Source organism: Apteryx mantelli, chromosome 15 (genome assembly GCF_036417845.1).
Source record: "Apteryx mantelli isolate bAptMan1 chromosome 15, bAptMan1.hap1, whole genome shotgun sequence".
Taxonomy (NCBI): Eukaryota; Metazoa; Chordata; class Aves; order Apterygiformes; family Apterygidae; genus Apteryx; species Apteryx mantelli.
In genome coordinates this window covers 26258534-26279165 of record NC_089992.1, presented here as the reverse complement: position 1 = coordinate 26279165, position 20632 = coordinate 26258534, and the positions used below count along the sequence as shown (strand labels likewise).

Sequence of the window (20632 nt, the reverse complement as noted above, 5' to 3'; positions counted from 1 at the left end):
ACAACTCTCCTTTCCTCTTTATTGGACCCTGTGGTCTTTGAATTGCGCCATGCTTTTATGTTTTGTCTTTTCCAGGCTTATCAAGCTGACTCAAAACAGTCCTTGTCTCTTATTTCTTGCAACCACCATTATGTCTGTCTTGTCATGCCAGGGAGAGAAATCTGACTGACGAACAATTGATATGGACAGGGCTGTGTTTACAGTTCTCAGAGCTGTTCCACAGAGTTCTCTGGGCTGCTCCCCAAGTGGATTTGCCACACCAACACTACATCCTTTGGCCTAGATCTGCTCTTATCCATCTTTGGTATCCTTATGGATGTGAACCACAGTTACTTCGTGTGATTTTTTTTTTCAAAGTGCTTGAAATAAGAGGGCTATGTCACAATCTGTCAGAGTAAAGTTTCATAGCATGACATGAGGCATGCCATATGCCTGGGACATGCCCCGAAGGTCTTTGACAGTACAAAGATACCTGAAGATGTGTCAGAAGTCTCTCTTAGTTAGGGAACTAAACTTGCCACTCTGCACATTCATAGTGGATTCATGTGTGTTTTTAAATAATTTAGCTTCCAGCTTATCCTTGGATGCTGGTGCCAAAACTCCCACACCGTTTGCAGGTTTGCTTGTTCCTGGGCTCTGCTTTGGAGTTAATCCAATAATACCCACCAAGACAAAGCTAAGGCATGGTTCTTGTTGCCGCTGCTCCAGTAACCTCTTCCGGTTAGCTGGCTCAATGAAATTGCACCAGGGCTTCCTCCACCCCATACTGACCTCTAACACTATAACAGCAGTTATTGTGTGTGTTGGTATCCAAGACACAAATCCCTCACACCAGGCCGCAGAACGTGGAGCTCATACTCTCTGGCGTTATTAAGACTTTTATTCTGTCAGATTGCGCCCTCATGGGCTCCCCACTATTTAACATACTGTGAACTGAAAGTATACACTTATACACAAGCACGTGTGCATGTGCATACTCACACATTTTAACACCACAGGGCACCAAACAGGGCCCAAAAGAGACTTGAACCAGGTGTTACCCTGTGTGGAGTTGTATGTTGCCTTTTAAAGGGTCCTAGCCCTGAACAATATGGGTCCTTCCCTCCCACCTGGAGGTGGTCCACCATGGACTGGGTGCATGTTTTTAGCTGCCTTCTGACTGTGTTTCCCTTATTACATTTTTTTCCAATATGTGAATGTTGCTTCTGTTTTAAGATAGTATTCACTGGAAGAAACTCATTTCATCATTGTGCCTGATAAAGTGAATATTAAACTAAATTTGATTTAGGCCACTGTTTTCCAGAGAATGCATGTACAGAGGTAAATAACAACAAAGCCAAGCGATGTTTATTCAAGAGCCTGTTTCTGTCTGGCCTTGGAGACTAAGCAGTCTGAGCCTTGACTAACAGATGAGCTGCAGTCCACCTGGCCTTCTAATGCAAGCTGAGAAGCTGAGGTTAAAGACCGGGGCCATGGAACAATCTTACTTATCTGTGATACCAAAGTTAGGAGCACAGTCACCTTACATTACGAGTAGATAGAGCAGCATCTTCAGAGGCTGACTGAAATAGCTGGCACTCAGATAACTGCCTGATATTGAATCCAGGCCCTAGTGAGTTTTAGACTTAGGAACTTCTGTAGAATCCAAAGGGAGTGCTGAACTGATAGCAACGATGACCACCATAGTAATCTTTTACTCAACTGTCATGGTATCTATCAATATGATTCCATCCAGTCACCAAAGTAATCAAAATTCAGACTAAAAAATGCATTACAACTTGAATGTGCATGAAGAGAATAGCTATTTATGTGCATATGAGGCTGATGAATCAACATCTCTTAGGCTTTTGTTTGCTCGATTATCCCCTAGGGTGGTTCACCAGACTCAGCTCTGAAAATGTTTTTAAGGAGGAGGTGAAGGGAGGAACACTCTGTCTGTCAGAACAGAAAAGGGGAGTTGATATATTCAGCTGGTAACAAAAGAAAAAGATGAGAACGATTTTATGGGATTTCTTTGCCAAGAAAAGTGCTGTAACTTTTTTTTTTTCCATGAGAAAATCCAATTTCTAAAGAAAATAAAGCGGGGTACCAAACCTTGAGAAATGAAAGATTGTTGGATCAGGTTTCAATGCTCCTGTGGTTTCAGGTAAGAAATAGTGTTGCTCTAAAAAGTTTGTTAATTGGCACAGAAATGGAACACACTTTCAGTGATTTCAGTTGTCAGATGCTGGTAAATCAGCTCAGCATTGGAGTTTTGAACAAATAAGATTTAATGCAAAATTTTAAATTACATCTATGGAAAGAACTGTGAAAATCTTACAGAGTTATGCTACCAAAAGTGGTCCTGTTACAAGTGATTGGATGACTGCCTTTATATGGCATTCACTATTATAGTGTCTGGTCACCTCCCTACAGTGCACACATGTGGTGAATAATATCTAAATGGGAGTGCAGCCTGCATTGCAGCAGTCAACGTCTATATCTGAACTCCTGCTCTTGTTAATGGAAGGAAATAGATAATTTCCTTGGATGATTAAGCTCTTACAATGTAGATATCTAAAACACTGGGTGAATTAATCTAAAGTGCTATGTAGACTATAAAAGGAGTCTGAGGTGAGTAGTTTAGATGCAGATGTCTACACTGCAGATATTTCGAGTTAGGTGACTGTGATACTACTGAAGAAGACTCAAACAGACACTGCTAAATTGGAATGCTGTATCTGGGAAGACAGTGGGGTGGAAAAAAACCTAGGTTGTGTATCTAACAGTGGATGTGTTTAGGGAGCCCCAGGGTGGAAGATTGTTCCTTCCAGTCTACAGAGGGTCATGGTTGGAATTTGTGTTGCCAGCCGCATGGATTTAAAAAACACACCCCATTAATGCTATAAGGTTGTTAATACCTCTTCCAACTCCACACCTATATGGGTAAAAGCAGAGGTGACAAGAAGAGTCTATACAGAAGAAAAGAGAAGTAACTTTTCTGTTCAATTCCTTTGCTAGTATGACCTTAATCACAGTACTGTGTCCGGTTTTGGCCACTGAATTTTAAGAATATACTTTAAAAAATGCAGAAAAGACCAGCCAAAACCACAAGAGTTTTGGAAAATGGAATTTTTTAAGGAAATTTAGAGGGACTGAGGTAATTCGGTACATATGAGAGAAAATCAAGAAGGGCACTATGACAAACAATAGGATTCAACTAAACTATACTTTTTCAATTAAGTGTCTGATAAAAATTAGTCCGCTAAACTCTCTCTGGTATGAGTGAAAAGAGACATTACTTTCAGAAGATGATTCATCCTGTTCATAGTAGGGTGAATGCGACTCCTTTAGTCTGGAGTCCTTCATTCCACCCACTGACAATACTGGATGCTGAGACAACTGGAAGGTGTTTGTGTGTCTTGGTTTTTTTTGATAGGTAGAAGAACATATGCTGATGAGGGTATAGATGTTCTTCGTACTTTTTTCCATTGGAGGCCGTTGGATTTCACAATTTCTTAAATTCCCTGCCATCCACATTAGTTCATGATTCTACAACTTCTATTCTCTTTTAGCCTCCTTCAAATAAGAAAAATCAACACATTAAAAGATGGTTACATAGTTACATATAATGACCATACAATATGCATCTATGCATATTAGCAATAGAAATATGGCTCTATTCCTATTAGAGCAATCAGACCAAATGCTTTTTTTTTCACACCAGAATGGAATATGGCAAAATCTGTGATGGTTTCTAATGTAAAAAGAAGTTAATTTTTAATTTGCTTACACAGGTTGAAAACTTGTCAGAAATACTCCTTGCCCCACAGGAGAAGCATGGGTGCATTACTTCAGTTTTAAGTGCTCTTTTCAGTACCTGCAATAAAAAGATTGACCCTGTGAGTCCTAGTGAATGAGAAATCTGCATAGATATCAGAGGACATGTCTCATAATGCAAGGACTTTTTTTTCTCTTTGCTCCTCTCTTCTATTAAGAAATATTCATTGCTTGAGCGTGCCTTTCTTCTGTCTTAACTGTCAAGGTCTTCATTGGTGCTAACAGCTCCTTTTTTCACTAGAATGAAAGTTATGTCACAGCTAGAGTGGAAGAACAAAACAGCTGTTACAGAATTCATCCTCCTGGGATTCGGGAATGGTCCTGAACTACATTCTCTTCTCTTCCTGATGTTCCTGGCAATCTATATTGTGACCATAACCGGGAACATCTCCATCATTTTGCTGGTCATGGCTAATCGGCACCTTCACACCCCAATGTACTTTTTCCTGGGCAATTTGTCCTGCTTGGAAATCTGCTACAGTTCAAACATCTTGCCGAGGATGCTGTTTAGTTATCTGGGTGGAGACAGAAGTATTTCAGTCAATGGATGTTTTACACAATACTATTTCTTTGGTTGCTTAGCAGCTGCAGAGTGTTATCTCTTAGCAGTGATGTCCTATGATAGGTACCTAGCAGTGTGCAGACCCCTGCACTATCCAATCTGTATGAATGGCAAGCTCTGTCTACAGCTTGGCGCTGCATCTTGGATAAGTGGCTTTCTGTCTAATTCTATATTGACGTTCCTGATCTCAAATTTAGATTTCTGTGGTCCCAATGAAATTGAACATTTTTTCTGTGATTCCTTCCCAATCATAAAACTCTCCTGTAGTGACACTCATGTGGCAAGACTTGTCACTTCTGTTGTGGCAGGCATATGCTCACTGCCTCCATTTCTGTTGACCTTCTCATCCTATTTGTCCATCATTGTCATAGTCATGAGGATTCCTTCTGCCACTGGAAGGAAAAAGGCCTTTTCGACTTGCTCCTCACACCTTATTGTGGTAATACTTTTTTACTGGTCAATATTAACTGTCTATGTATTTCCTCATTACAATACTCAAATATCTCTGAACAAAGTCTTCTCTGCCTTTTACACCATTCTCACTCCCTTGGTCAATCCTCTCATCTACAGTTTGAGAAACAAAGAAGTAAAGGAAGCTCTGCAAAAACAGACAAGTAAATTACTGAATTTCAGAGAATTGCTTTGTATTTTAAAAAAGGGGAAATAATCCATAGTGAGTTAAAGGTTCAGACACAACTACATGGCATGTGAATATAGTTAATTTGAATAAAACTTGGGAATGCATAGCTATGCATCTTAAAAATAAATAAGCAAAGAAAGAAATAAGTAACATAACATCACTATCAGTTTGGGGCGTATGGAGAAAGACAATGAATGTAGTAAACATTGGAAATTAAGCAATGTAATCAACATCACAAATTAAGCAAAATAAATCCATACTTATTATTGTAAATGCATTATTGCATATTATATCTTCTTGCCTGCCTGGCTGCCTTCTTTCCATTTTTTCTTCTCACTACAACTGAAATTCAGTTCAGAATGAGTTGAAACGTAATTTAGAGTGGGTAGACCATTCTTTATAATGTTATGTTCTGGATTAATCTTAGTTTTTACATCTACAGTGTAGACGTCTGTGTTCGAGCTAGTTATCTGGACTCCCTTCATTGCAAATGAAGAGAGAGAGGAACATTTTCTTGAACTTGATTCATCTGATCTGTTTTGAATGTCTGTTTTGAGGTAGTATAAACAATGTTCTTGAAGGGCTCAATTCATTCCACTGAAGAATTAAGGGCGTTTAGACAGCCAACTCATATGGGAGAACATACAATGTAGACAATCTAAAATTACTTAAATCCTACCCATATTTGGATTGGTGATTGAAACCTTAAAGTGAAAGAAAAACTCCCACATCATCACAACAACTTCCAAAAAGGAATGCATGCCCTGTTGAAGTTTAGTGGAGAGGAGAGGAGTTAAATAGAAAGGACCATTTTCACCAACTTGAACTTAGTTCATTTTTTATATGTTGCTTTATTCTCCTTGAGAACAATTTCTGTTGGAACAGGAGTCAAAGCATTAGTTAGGAAAACCTTTTCTAGTGTAGCAGTATACAGAAGTCTAAGGTAAATAACTAAGTGAATGAGATTCAAGTGACCACCCTAATCTAAAGCAGTTGTTTCCAAGGCTAGGATGCAAACAGCAGAAACGTTGAAAAATAAGAAGGGCCAAAAACCTAGAGGAAGAGTTTTCTGTGAGCTGTGAAATAGGAAGAGCAGTTTAGGGATCTTCTATAGGTTATAGAATTGTGATTGCTATGTGTGTTCTTACTAAGATTTAACATGGTTAAAAAAGTAAAGAAATATTATGGCTAGAAAAGCTTCACATTTCTCTATAGTGTGTATCAGTGAAATGAGCAATAGAGAACAGTCAGCAGGAGAAGAGAGTGAAGTAAGAAGTGAAGCATAGGAGCAGGGGTGGCCATCATGGCACGGAAATGTGTCTCTTGAGAGCAGTTAGCAGGGCAAAGCAAGAAAAGGCTAGTGGGAACACCCCTGGGGTCTGGAGGAAGGAACAGCTGGAGAGGTGGTTAGCAGAAATAGGAAGAAATGGTACCATATGACAACTAAAGCTGTATGAGACTGAAAGAGCCTTCCCATGCCTTGGCTAATTTTAGGCACTTAGTACCTAGCTTAAGAACACAGGAGAGCATTCATCTTAATGTAGCACATATCTACAGTAGGTCAAATTTACCAGATCAAGAAATGTCTGTATCTTTTCATTTACTATAATGGATGTGTAGAAAACTAGTTAACACTTAGATACTTGCAATAGAAATTCTCCATATGTGCTAGTCGCCTAGTTTCCCAGCATACTCACTGGAGAAAAAAAAGACATTTCTATACTATGACATTTTGGACTTAGCATATGATGGATTGTCTTAGAAGTGTCTGTTCCTCTCTATTGACTATGGAGGGAGTGATTCTATGACAGGCTCAGCTGTCAATATTTAGAGGTCAAATCATTTGCCAAACACAGACCTTCAGTGCCCTTTGAAATACCTGGGAGTATCTTAGCTGGCCTCCAGTAATGTTCCAGAAGGGGACAGGTCTCCTACAGGAGACCTATAAGACAAATCAGTATCATATTTGCTAGCTTTATGTGGATGTCTTGGATACTCCAGAGCATTTCAAACACCACTAGGTGTGTGAGCAACAATCAAAACACTGGATTACGAATGTCTGAAGTTAGGTATGGTGAATTCCTCTTTTACTTGCTAATGGGTTTCCTAAGTTTTCACAGAATATTATTTTCAATGTGGATCTCAGACACTTTTCAAAATTTAGTTTTGGAAGCATGAATTTATAATTTTCTGAACGGCTGTAGGAACCATTTCACCTAAGCTTGTCCATTCAAATGTAGACATTTTCACTAAATGACATGCTCTGCTACCTTCATGTTAATAAAGAGAGAGTTGTTTCCAGAAGGCAATTTACCCATCCTCAGATCACTGTCTAAAACAAATGGTTTGATTTGTTTGGGATTTTGTTTCTCTCCATCAAGACAGACTTCATTAACAATTCAAAAAAGGCATCTAGCTACAGGTGTTTCCCTCATCCCGTTACATTCCAATGGAAAATCACACTTTTCCCTATTTTAACTTTAACTTTTAACTTAATTATTCTTAATTTTATTGTTTGTACTCGTGTAAGAAAAAAAAAGAATAGTTGACTTTCACTAATTTAAGTTGTTCACTGTCTGCTACAATACCAAGGGAGATGTTTTGTCTTCTGAGTATACTTGGTAATGAACACAGAGAGGGCTTCCCAACTCAGAAGGACATGTAAGATAAAATACAGGTCAGGAAAAACAGGCAAACCTCACTGACTCTTCAGGATCCTGCATGAAGCTCTCTTCTCAGATGTGAAGTGTTGCGTGAAAGGGGAAAAAGATATCCTAGTATCTGAAATAAGGAACAAAGGCATCATATCAAAAACTCTCGATTGCTTCTCATGAAAATTGAGGTATACCATTATTTTCTAGACTTTATGGTAACAGAAATTGGCAAGAAAAATGTGTGTTAGTATAGATGGCTCAAGAAAAAATGTATTTGTACTTTTATAGGGCAGGACAGAATGCATGTGAGAACTCTAGACATCTGCAATGGACACATTCATGTCTGAGCTAAATGTTAAGACTCCTTTGAGATGGAAGAAAATCAAGCACTCTGGCATTTAGCCTATTTTATATTACTTCTGAAGGATGACACAAATAACATCTAAAAGCGTTTATTTCTTTCCAGGCTCTAAGGGAAATGTAAATGAGTAGCTCAGCTGCTGATGCTTACCATATGGGTGTTTGCAGATAACAACACAAAAGCTTTTATCATTCAGGAAAACATCTTTATTTGCTAAAAATATGGATTTCTTTAGAAAAACCTCCTCCATGGTCTGAAATGAACCTTTTTGTAAAGTAACAAAGTAGCCGCACAGTTTGGGAGCGAGAAGCGCTACCCAAAGCAGTGCAGTCAAGTTACAGAGTACTTCAGTAAACTGAACTCACACAAATCCATAGGGACTGGACATGATGAGGCAGAGGGTGCTGAAGGAACTGGCTGATGCCATTGTGAGACTGCTATTTGCCATCTTTGTCAGGCTATGGCCACTGAGGAGGTTCCTGATGACAGAAAAAAAGCAAATATTGCACTTATCTTCAAGAAGGCCAAGAAAGAAGATGGATGACAGACTAGTCAGCCTCACCTCAGCCTCTAGGAAGAATATGGATCAAATCATCATGTCCAGGCACATGAAGGACAAGAAGGGGTGTGTATCAACACAGATTTACCAAAACAAGTCATACCTGACCAACTTGATACCTTTCTGTGCTGAGATGACTGGTTCAGTGAGTGAGGAGAGAGTGTCATTCATCTTGACTTCAGCAGAGTTTTTGACAGTCTCCTGTAGTAGCCATGTAGATATATTGTAAAGATATAGACTGGATGAGAATACTAATAGGTAGGCAAAGAAATTATCTGGACCATCAGACTTTAAAGAGTAGTGGTCAACAGTCTGAAATCTAGCTGGCAGTTGGCTAAGAGAGGCATTCCTCAGAGTCCGTTACTGGGACTGATACTGTTTCACATCTTCATCAGTGACTGGAATGATAGAATGGAGAACCTCCTCAGAAGTTTCTAGATGACAGTGATTTGGGAACAGGGATGGAGGTCCATATACTGAAGAGCAGGTTTGCCTTTCAAAGGAACCTCAGGAAGCTGGAGGAATGGGTCAGCGGGAACGTCATAAAGTTCAGCCGACACAAATGCCAAAGCCTGACCCTGGGACAAAAGATGCATCGGTACAGATTGAGGACTGGCCATCTGGGGAGCAGTTCTGCAGAAAAGGATGTGTGTGTCCTGGGGGAGGGCAAGTCAAACATGAGCCAGCAGTGCATTCGTGAGGTGGTGAGGGATAACCATCTAGCAAGAGCTAGCCAGCAAGCTGAGGGAAGCACCCACTCCCCTCTGCTTGGTGCTTGTGAGGCCGCCTATGGAGAACAGCATCCAATTTCAGGGTTCCCCATACAAGTGAAAGATTGAGAAACTGAAGAGCGTTCAGAAGAGGGCTGCTAGGATGGTCAGATGGAGCATAGGACATGCGAGAAGAGGTAAAAAGAACGGGGTTTCTGCCAAAGGGAAGGCAAAAGGGGGGATCCCATTGCTGCCTTCAGCATAAAGGCTGGCTATAAAAGACATGGAGCCAGATCTACTGAACAGTGCACAGTGAAAAGAAAGTCAATGGGCAGAAGTTGCAGCTAAGGAAATTCTACCTGGGCACTAAAAAAATTGAAAAAGAGAGAGAGGTTAAGAACTGGAACCAGGGCCCAGGGAGGCTGTGGAGTCCCCAGCTTTGGGGATTTCAAAATTCAGCTGGACAAGGTCTTGAACAATTCCATATACATTTGAAATTAGCCCTGCTTTGAACAGGAGATTGAATTACAGACCTCCAGGATTCACTTCCAGCCCAAGTTTTTCTATGATTCTACAATTCTTGAAATTTTTGAAAGGCTTCAAATGAGTTTTAAGCCATGGACAATACAAAAGCACTTCTACTCCAAACTATGGCTTTTCTTTGAATTACTTTCCCATTTCTTTTTTCTTTTTCAAGGAGGAAAGAAAAAATTCACATGCAACTGTAATAATTGCATATGATCTCTCAGAGCCATGCCATCATATGATGGACCATCACATATTAGATTTTTTAGTTATCCTTTTATTATTGCAAAATATTCAGAATACTATTTACTACAGTTGTCCTAATAATAGTACTATGGCTACTCATAATAGTAATATCCCTAAAGTGTCCAAGTTTGTATTACCTTCCCCTTTAATAGAAATTTCATTGAGATATTGTTATTTTAGAAGTCATTGATTTCATATAATTTTATACACTTCTTCAAATTTGAGAATAATTGATACATTACGATTCAAAAGTACATATTTTTTAGTACTTAATCCATGTAATTTGGAGAAAAAAAAATCCCATTTCATAATTTCTTTACAGTTATACATTAGACTATTCAAACTTGCTGAAGGAAGTTTAGGAGGTGATCTCTTTGAATTTCACTCTAAGCTGTATGTTTGACTGTGTATGTGCCTGTGAAAATCTTCACCTCACTGGAAGACAAGAAAACATCACCAAGAATTAGCATTGTCATTTTACACTGAATACAAATTTTCACGTCTCAATGGAAGGATTCAGCTCACCTAACCTAAGCTCTCACATTTCAGATTATATTGTTTTATGTAGCATATTTCAAACACCATCTTACTCTCATACTCATTTTTGAAGTAGGAATTGCATATACCTCATTCAAGTAATTAAACAAAAACATTTAGAAAAAGAATACATCAAATTAAGAAGTGGTGTATTAAGTGAACCATGTTTCAATTATTCAGCTGATGGAACTGGAATTGCAAAAACATCAGAATGGAAATATCTCATTTGTATTTTTAAAAACAACTGATGTGATGGCTTGTTTAATTTTATAATTTCATTCCTGCCTTGCAGGTGGTGGCAAGACACATTCTAGAAAACAAGTGTGTTGGAAAAACATAATGAAAGGGGTTATGTTGTATAAGAATGCAGACTTAGAGCTTTGTTTTACTATGAGAAAACATAGAAAAGTCAACTAGTGCTGGTGATCAAAATGCAAGTTGGAGGGTCCCTTAACTGCAAACTGTCAGGCAAAACCTTTCTCAGCTAATATTGCTCTCTGCAATGCATGTGGCTGCTCCTTTCTGTGATAAGGAATAGAGGGAAATAGGTTCTTCCAGGCAGTGATAACCATGCAGATACCTGGATAAAGTGAGAACTACAATCTAGGTTTCTGACTTACCATCTCAATCTACTTGTCTTTACACCAGCTACAAAGGTAATTTAAACATTTACCTCAGATATGGCTATCTACATTGCAAACATTTAAATATGGACAGGTAGATTGTAGAGGTCTACAGGAAGAAGGTTTCTTAAACCTGGAATCAATAAGCAATTGTTCAGGGAGCTGAATAAAGAATGATGATAACTAAAAAACATAAATTTAGCATGTCATTATATTTTAGTAGCGATTAGACCAAATAGCCAAATATATGCTTGTCCACTCTTCAAACTGTCAAAAATACAAATGTACCATCAACAAATTTATTTTCCATGTTTAATTTAAGATATATATATATATATATATATACATACATACATACATGTGTGTATATGTGTGTGAAAACAAGGGAAAATATTTGTTTTTAAAAATAAAGCAAATAATTAAATTACAGTTCTGTAGGAAATAAACCCACATTTTGCACACACAAAGTAAAACACATACATTGTTGATGAAAATATTTTTTCCAAAAAAATCAGTTGACCTGAAATGCCAACTAGACATGCAACATCATAGCTTAATTAAAAGGAAAACAAGCAAATTATAAGCAAAACAAAGGGGGCAAAGCCTAGTTCTTCTGCATTTAATATGACTGTTTTTCTTATTTCCTTGTTTTTATCATAAGGATTTTTATTGAGTTTATTATAGATGGGTGTTATTTGCCCATCTATAGTTGATCACCCAGCCTACTGAAATAATGGAACTGTTTTCACAGCAACTATTATATCTTCATCCCTATAAACATTTTCTTCTTTATTTCTTCCATGTTGGGTCATGCAGGCTGAGTTGGGAACCCTCTGAGGAACACCTCTTTCAGATGGAAGCTGCCGAAGCACCATGGCTCAGAAACTGGACCTATTTCACCTTGCAAGGGTTCTCCCACCTTGCCACCCTTCAGGTCTTCCTCTTTGAGGGAATCCTTTTGATGTTCTTGATCACAATGACAGGGAACGTTCTCATCGTTGTAATTACAACCACTGACCCTGCCTTGCACACTCCTATGTACTATTTTCTCAAAAACTTGTCTTTGATTGAAATTTGCTTTTCATTAAACATAGTGCCCAAGATGCTTGTAGATTTGTTGTTGGAGAGGAGGGTCATCTCCTTTTCTGCCTGTGCCCTACAGCTTTACTTTGTCATATTCTTTGCCACTTCTGAGTGTTTTCTCTTGGGTGCCATGGCATATGACCGATGCGTGGCTATATGCCATCCCTTGCATTATGCCACCACAATGAACAGGAGAGTGTGTCTTCATATGGTCATTGCATGTTGGGTTTCTGGTATTCCATTCGCTGTAGGACTTACTGGTTGGCTGTTCAGCTACCCTTTCTGCAGCTCAAAGGAGATTGAGCACTTCTTCTGTGATATTTCCCCCATTCTGGACCTGGTTTGTTCAGACACATACTTGTTCGAGCTTGTTGTGTTCATCACCACTGTTATAATTGTTTTGATCCCATTTATCTTGATAGCAGCATCTTACATCCAGATAATCTGTGCCATCCTCCAAATGCCATCCGCTGAAGGAAGGCGCAAAGCTTTCTCCACCTGCATTGCTCACCTCGTGGTGGTGACACTGTTCTATTGCACAGCTGGCCTGATCCATTTAAAGCCAAAGTCCAGTCTTTCGCTAAACAGCAAGAAATTTGTGGCTCTTTCTTACACAGTAGTAACGCCTATGCTGAACCCAATCATCTACAGCTTACGAAACAAAGAAGTAAAAAATGCTCTGAGGAAGACATTTGGAAGGAGACAGTTCTTCAGCAAGATGTCTCTGACCAGATAGTATCACTGATTTTCTGACAATTGTTCACACTTGAAACATTAAATATCAATGAATTAGTGTTCCTCAAAGCCTTTAAAGAGTTTGGTCATTTTAACTTTTATTGGAAAATACTAAGAAATGTAAATCATCTATGTATTGAATTAATAAGTATACTTAATGTAAGTTTCCAAAATATTACATAGGCTACAAAACTGAGCCATAAACTCTGTACATTAATTACAGTGTCTTTAAACCTTTTGCCCTTTTTCTACTCAATGATTAACTTTCAAGAGTGTATAAAATTAATTATTGTCATAAGAAAACATGGCTCCAGCATACAAAAAAAATCTAATATGCAGCAAAATTCCAGAAAAGTCTGGAAAAAAAGGTCATGAATATTTTCATGGAAAATATGCTAAGTGACTGCTGGCATATCAGTACAACTCATCCCATGGTAATTAGTTCCTCCTGCCAGACAGTAAAGAGTAAGGAGAGAGATTTAATTGACTGAGTATAGGGATAGGACTCAGTTCAAGATTAAAACATCTAACTGTAGGTATCTATATGTAAGTTAGTGCCTACATGCCCATCAAAGTCAATCACAATTTAGTCAATACAATCAGTAGCATTTAAGGAGTGATTCAGCTGATAGCTGAGAGGAGCTTGATTTGGTTGCTTGAACATAGGTATCTAGCGCTGCTAGAAACATTCTAGGTCATCCTATTCTAGTTCCAGCTTTCAGTGCAAAAAAGGTGTGTTTCCCGTAAGTCTGTGTTATATCTGCCAGCCCAAATGTAAAAGAAATAACCATGGGGATTGCAGACACCCAAGGATATTTCAAGTCATGCCTATGTGGGCAATTTAATCAGGGGATGTGTTGCAGTGAAGACGAGACACGGCAATACACTCAATATGAATGCTACGCATGTCCACTTTATTGTAAGCAGAATCACACTTTTGTATTCTGACTCCATATGCTGATTCATTGTTTACTAATTACCTAGTTCGCTATTTGCTTATCAATATGACATTTAATATAATCCAGCTGGTCTTTAATGCTATTTACATCCCGAACTCTCAGTCCATTTATCTTTTGGCGATGCTCTACATCCTGGATAAACAATCCAGTCGTCCTTGGCGTTCTTCCTTTACCATCCATCCTTGGCGTTCTTCCTTCAAGGTTCACCATCCGTCCTTGGTGTTCTTCCTTCAAGGTTCAGGTTAAAATTTACTACGTCTTTCAAGTCCTTCTGGACTTTTCGTCGTTTATCACAGTCATTGTCTCACAACATAGTTCATCAACAAGTCACTTATTTCACCACAGCAAACCCCACAGGGATGTTTAGGCACTGTGTGGGTAACCCAAAAGGCCTCCAGTTGCCAAGTGTTAGGAAATTGCATCCAGTCTCCGTGTCCCTTATCCATCATTCTTTTGGAGAGATGAGCATGATACATACCCTGCTGCATGGGGAATGTTTAGGAACTGTGCTGCATGAGATGTTTCCACATGCTGCCAGAACTGAATATTGCTGCTCTACTGAACTGCAAAACAACACCAGGAAGAATTGCACAAAAACAGCTCAAAAGCAAATCAGAGAGCAAGGGCAGGTGCAATGCCAGACCCATCTGGCAGTATGGACCATGGGTACAAAGAAAAACAGCATGCCAGGATGCAGCAGTGGAGCACGAAAAGCCACATTCTCTGAGCAGGGCCCCAGTACATGCCCAGAACCTTAGTATGCCAACATGGGACAAGGTCCAGACTCTCCCCACACAGGCATCAAGAGCCCCATGACCTGGACTAGGTATAAGCCCTGTCAAGCCCTTCTCAGGTCCTTGACTGGCTGCCTTCCATGTCTCTGGGTGTCCAGGGCAAAGCATGTGTGACATGATGCTTAGCTGAAGAGGAGCTTGGTGCAGAGCCCTAGCAGGTCCTGCACTCCCAGGTGGCTTAAGCAGGCAGGACAAGGGGGGCACAAAAGTGGCTGGTGATGGGCCTGACTGGCTTCAGGACAAGCTCTGGCTGTTACACCACTGGCATGATGCTATGCTAGCAGCAAAGTCTGTCAAGATGCCTCAAGCAGAGACATGCTACAAGGCAGGAACATCTCAACAAAGTCAGCAATTCTTGGGGACAGCTATCCCAGGAGACAAGAAGAGGAAAGGGCTTAGTCAAAAGATCTGTGGACTACTGATGTGGCGTAACACCAGTCTCGAGGAGGTCCCCCCACACTTCCTTGCACCCATTTGAAACCAAAGCTTTGGGAGTGAGAACAGAGGAAGAAGGGCAGTCATTGCTGCACACTCTTTGCAAGGCCAAACGGGCTCTGCACTGAAAAAGCTGCACAGGTGACAGTCTTAGCTTCTTCTCCAGAAAGGAAGCCAAACCTCTGCACCAGCAGGGTGTCCTCCTTCCACAACCAAGTCTTGCTCCATGGAACTGGTGTGAATTAGCTGATGCACTTTGAGGTGGATTTGAAGTGTGTGAGGTGATGAGCAGTGCGGTTCCCCAGGTTTTTCATTTTCTTTTGTTTTGTTTTTTTTTCCCCAAAAAAATCTTTAACTCTGCCAACTGCCAGCATTTTTGGCATTTGCAAACCAGGTCCTAGAATTTGAAAGACACCTGCACAAAAACATACCCACTGTCATTCTTTTACACTCCCCACCAGGAACTTGTTCATTTTCCTACAAGCCTATACAGAGGTAGTTGTATCCAACAGGCAAATGACAGCTACCACAGGACAACATCCCAGAAAGGCATCTTCTGGATTTGGCTTTCAGGGACACAGGGACCCTTTGTTTCCCTTCTCTGGGAGGAGTTCAGAGCTGTTACTCCCAGCAGATGGGCAGCCACCCAAGGTAGCCACTTACCCACTTGCATGCTCATGTGATTGCCTATGGCCTGCTGGGGAGACACCAGGGCTGTTATGGTGTCACCACTGTTCACCCAGCCTCACCACACCCCCATGCAAGTCCTAGGTTGGGGGTGTAGGTGGGGAGGGCAAACTTCTAGTAGGGGGTGGAAAGGTAGCAGAGTGGTGCAGTGGAAGTGTGCTGGGCCCATAACCCAGAGGTCAATGAATCAAAATCATCCTCCGCTAAGCGGGGTTTCCCCCCCACCCCCCACCCCACCCCACGTCGCTTTTACAGCTGAGGGCGCCGCTACTCCGCTCTCACGCCCTGACTGCGCAGCGCCGCACCCGGACAGCACTGCAGGGTGGGCTGAAGAAAAAAACCTTAAGAGGGCCGGTTAGCTCAGTCGGTTAGAGCGTGGTGCTAATAACGCCAAGGTCGCGGGTTCGATCCCCGTACGGGCCACTTGTACTTTTGTTTTTTTTCCTCTCCTCACGACCGTTCCTCCGCTTCGCGCAGCCACTGCCGACCGCCGTAGTGCAGTGGTCCGCACGACCCTCACCGACGCCCCGCAACCCTGGGGTGTGCGGTAAGAGCGGCGCGGAAGCAGCAGGGCAGGAGGAAAAAAGAAAAAAAAATTACTAGCAGAGGATGGTTTCGATCCATCGACCTCTGGGTTATGGGCCCAGCACGCTTCCGCTGCGCCACTCTGCTTGACTTATAATACGTTTTTCCACCGCCTACTATAGAGAAAGTGGTGCACATGCCCTCTGCACACCCCCCCCCCCCCCCCGCTTCTGTGAGCGATTCCTGCAGAGGCCCCGCAGGAGCCACCCCCGCAGCGACCTACAGACAGCCCCCGACAGCCGGCGGGGAGGGGAGCAGCCCCTGGCACCTTCTGCAACAAAACCTGAGCCCTGCCTCTCCCCCACGTGGTGCTCCACAGTGGCAGCTCTGGGAGGGAACTGGACGGACCAGCACTGGCCTGCCCCTACACACCCCTCTTGCCCTGCTCTCTGCCGGCCAGGATGGACCCCGACACTCCGATCCCGTATCCTGCCCTGTCCCTGCCAGAGCGCCTCTCACAGCAACACCAGCACCCGTAGCTCCAGCACGCTGGCACTGAGGCCTCGCCACAAACAGGGAGCCCCCGCAGCTCCACAGGCCCAGGAGGAAATGGGGATGGGGTTGTGAGAGTGGTCAGGCATGGCGCTGTGAGTCAGAAATGGAGCTGGGGGTCGGACATGGGCACACAGCTCTGAGGGGTTCAGGGATGTGGTTGGAAGTCAGTCACGGATGGGGCTGGGGGCCAGATGTGGACATGCAGCCACAACTGGGGTCAGATGTGCAGCTGAAGGTCAGACACAGGTCTGGGAGTCAGTCCCATGGGTCAGACATGGGAATGGAGTAGGGAGGAAATCACCCATCACCTCCCTGCCCCAGACAAGGCCGGGAGGACAGCTGTAGATATCCCCATTGTCTCTGAGAGGGTCCCCAAAGATAACCGATCCCTGCAGCTCCCTCTACCTTCCCCAGACCACAGATCCCGGGGCCAAGGATCCGGCATGGTTTTCAGCTGCCCAGCCCTAAGGCAGGCTGGAAAGAGGCAGGGAGGCTTGAACGCTCCTGGGCAAGAGGCTGGGATGGGTTAGGGTAACATAGTTCACCCACCTCCCACACACCCAAGGCCATCATGCTGGGGACACTGGGAAAAATTATTGAAGGACTTTCCCCTGCAGCAATACTGGCCCAGCCACAGCACAGAGCAGCCTCATTGCCTACCAGTGACAACCCATGATGCTGCATCCCCACTAGGACCCAGCGCTGCCATCCCAGGGCCCTGGGGCACCCTAGCACTGGGAGTGGGGAAGCATTGGGGCCAGGATACAGCAGGGCTGGGCTGCACATGCACCCCCACTGCTAAAGGGGCTTGCTTGTTCATGCTGGATCAAGATGCAGACCTGCTCGTTCCTTTGCCACGGTCCTTTCTGAGGAACCCTGTCAAAATTATTGCAAAACAATGGTTTTGGTCAGAAGAGACAGGGTTAACTATCAGTATTGCTAAAATCCAAGTGTCTCAGCACATCATTCCTGGAAAACAAGTCTGAAGGAGCCACCCTGAAACAATAAAGTATTCTTCATGCTTACTCATTCCCCAAACATTTGACTGTTAATTAAACTTATAATTTCTGCTAGATACCCAAATCCATGCATTAAACTCATTCCCCCATAGTACCATGATTATGCTAGCATGGTTTAATGTTGAGTGCTGTTGCTAATCCAACTGCTCAGCAGCCAACCCTGCCAGCCCTGCATTTTCGCAAAAAAGGTCACTATAACCATCACAGAGAACAGGGGAATTTCTGTATGTCCACACACCTGCAATGCAGTTCTCTTACATCAAGCAAACTTACGTCATCCTCATTTGTGCCTGCAAAGCCTGAAGCACTTCAAGGGGGCCCACAAGCAGCGAGAAGGCTTCATTACTTGTTCATCAAGTTGGAGAAACATTTGATGGTTATTTTGCAGATGCTGTCTGAGATTTAGGGCCATCCAGGGAGAGAAATGAGTCAAGCAAACAAAACTCTGCCTACCAATCCTAACCTGTGATCCAGGAAGATGCCAGATTCCCCTCTTGGTGATCTTACAGAAGAACCACTCTTTTTGTGGCTCTTCAGCATAAAGGTCATAGGCCCTTGGTGATAAAAATTGAGCCAGCAGAGAGCAGACCTCAGCATTTGCACCACTTTGTCCAAGACCTCCCCACTATTTTTTTTAAACAAAAAACTGAAGAACCAAAGATCTGTGTCACTCTCCCCAGTTGCTGAGTGCTCCTTTTCCATGAATGGGGCAGGAGCAGGGCAACTGGAAAGGACTTGGAGGTAAAAGGGCTATGTGCTACTGGGCTGAGGCCCAGGCATTTCAACGATGATCTGGGAAGAAGCTGCTCCCCACTTCCAGAGAAACCCCAACAGGGACAACTGTGATCACAGAAGGTTGTCTGCCCTTCCCACCATGCCAGGGAAACACCACAGATCTCACACCGTTCTGGTGACCTTTCCCGCACCACAGCCTAGGCTGTGGTCTGTCAGTACAGGCCTCATGACACTAATCCATGACCATCCGACCTCATACCACATTCAATTCCACCAAGCAGCCCCTTACTGATGGTGTTAAGCAGCACCAACTGTGAGGAAAGCCATATGCAACTGTCAGCTAGGTGGACTTCCAACTTCTGACCACTACATGTGAGGACAGCAGTCCAGCCAGTTTTCCACCCATCTTGTAGTCCACCCATTCAGACATATCTCCCCCACATGGCTGCAAGGACACCATGGGAGACCATACTGAAAAGCCTTCCTAAAGTCAAGGAAAATTACATCCACTGTTCTCACATCATCCACCAAGGCAGTCATCACACCACAGAAAGCAAGCAGGGCGGGCAGAAGGGAAGAGCAGAGAACCCCTCTTCCATCAAGGTGCTCCAGGAACACAAAAGCAACACCAGGTCTGGGGGTGCCTCACCTGCTGGGCACCACCACCTCCCCACACACATGTTCAAAACAGCAAATGTTTTGAAGGAACAGGATACAAAAGCACGCGCTGAGCACTTTTATTCATCCAAATGGAACAGAAGGAAGTACAGGACAGTAGGTCCAAGAAAACTGGATACCAGGAAGGGAGAAATGCAGAGCTGCAGATTGTGGAGTGTGCAGCAGAGCTCAAGAGAACATGGTGGGGGAAGATCTGGACTTGGAGATGGATGGGTAGGTGCAATGTAGGAGGTATTCCAAGCTAGAAACGTAGAAGGATAAATGGCAAAAGAAATGCAGATGTGGAACTAGCTGAAGAAAGAGGGGGAGGCAAGCAGGCAGGCAAGAACCATCTTTGTTAGGTACTGTTTATTCTCAGTAAAGCTCAATATCCCTCACAGATTGTTTCAGCTACATCTCAAGCCTACTCACTCCTGTTCCAGGGCAAAGAGCACTACTGATTCTTCTAAGAACAGTAGACCTTGAGCTGCTCCTTTTCACCAACAAATACAACTCTTACAGCAAATAAAACATTTCCCTCTCCTAGGCATCCTAGTTGGGTTTTTGTTTTTTTGTTTGTTTTTAAAGACAAACTTGTACACTTTCCTGCACAGGTATCAGAGTAGGAGATAGCTAGACTTTGCTGATGCTGTTAAGCTCAAACTCTCATTTGAATGCCTTTCCAACAGCAGAGCTCCAGGGTGTATGATTGCAAGCCATGAACTACCTCATTTCCATTTTCTAACTCCCACCCTTAAAAAATTCTGATCGCCATAGATGGGGTTGCAGTCCTCCAGCCCCCACAGCTAGTTCTTCAAGCATGAGTTTCATACATTCACCAACACTAACAAAATCCCTGAACTAGACTGGGCTGAAGGTAATCTAAAGTGTCAGCCCACAATTAGGTCAGCAGCTGCCATATGCTGTGAGCATGTCAACTTCCTACTAAGAACAGTCTCAGGCCTAGGCAGAGAAAAAGGAAAATGACTTAATATATTAAGAGTAAATTAATCTGCAATATTGTTAGAGAAGAATCAAATAAGGAAGAAGTATCTGACCATCATTAAGATTTCGCACAAGTTTTCCTCTCCAGCATTTTTCATCTTGCTCAGAAAAAGATTTTAGCACCTGTTTCACCAGGCTTGTGAAATCTCCCAGAGTCTAGGAAATGCTATTAATCCCCCTCAAAGAACAGAGGCAGCTAACAGGAGC

General features: G+C 42.5%; 1 protein-coding gene and 2 non-coding genes across 12 annotated transcripts in view; 2 read left to right on the top strand and 1 right to left on the bottom strand.

Moving 5' to 3' along the window:
- Positions 1-20632, top strand: part of LOC106487982 (olfactory receptor 10A7-like) — a 33593-nt gene that overhangs the window by 4457 nt on the left and 8504 nt on the right. For 3 of the 10 annotated variants that reach the window (XM_013946796.2, XM_013946798.2, XM_013946795.2), the window contains one exon: positions 12053-15097. The exons of 1 other annotated variant lie outside the window; for it this stretch is intronic. In XM_013946796.2, coding sequence (XP_013802250.1) covers positions 12090-13055 — 966 coding nt within the window. In that variant the 5' untranslated portion in view covers positions 12053-12089 and the 3' untranslated portion in view covers positions 13056-15097. Of the gene's footprint in view, positions 1-1870; positions 2147-3776; positions 7864-12052; positions 15098-20632 lie in introns of those variants that run through there. 6 more of the 10 variants (XM_067305311.1, XM_067305310.1, XM_067305312.1 and 3 more) reach the window with 5 other exon arrangements.
- TRNAI-AAU (transfer RNA isoleucine (anticodon AAU)) lies at positions 16279-16352 on the top strand. The gene has a single exon. It is a non-coding gene; the product is annotated as a tRNA-Ile (tRNA).
- On the bottom strand, positions 16530-16601 carry TRNAM-CAU (transfer RNA methionine (anticodon CAU)). The gene has a single exon. It is a non-coding gene; the product is annotated as a tRNA-Met (tRNA).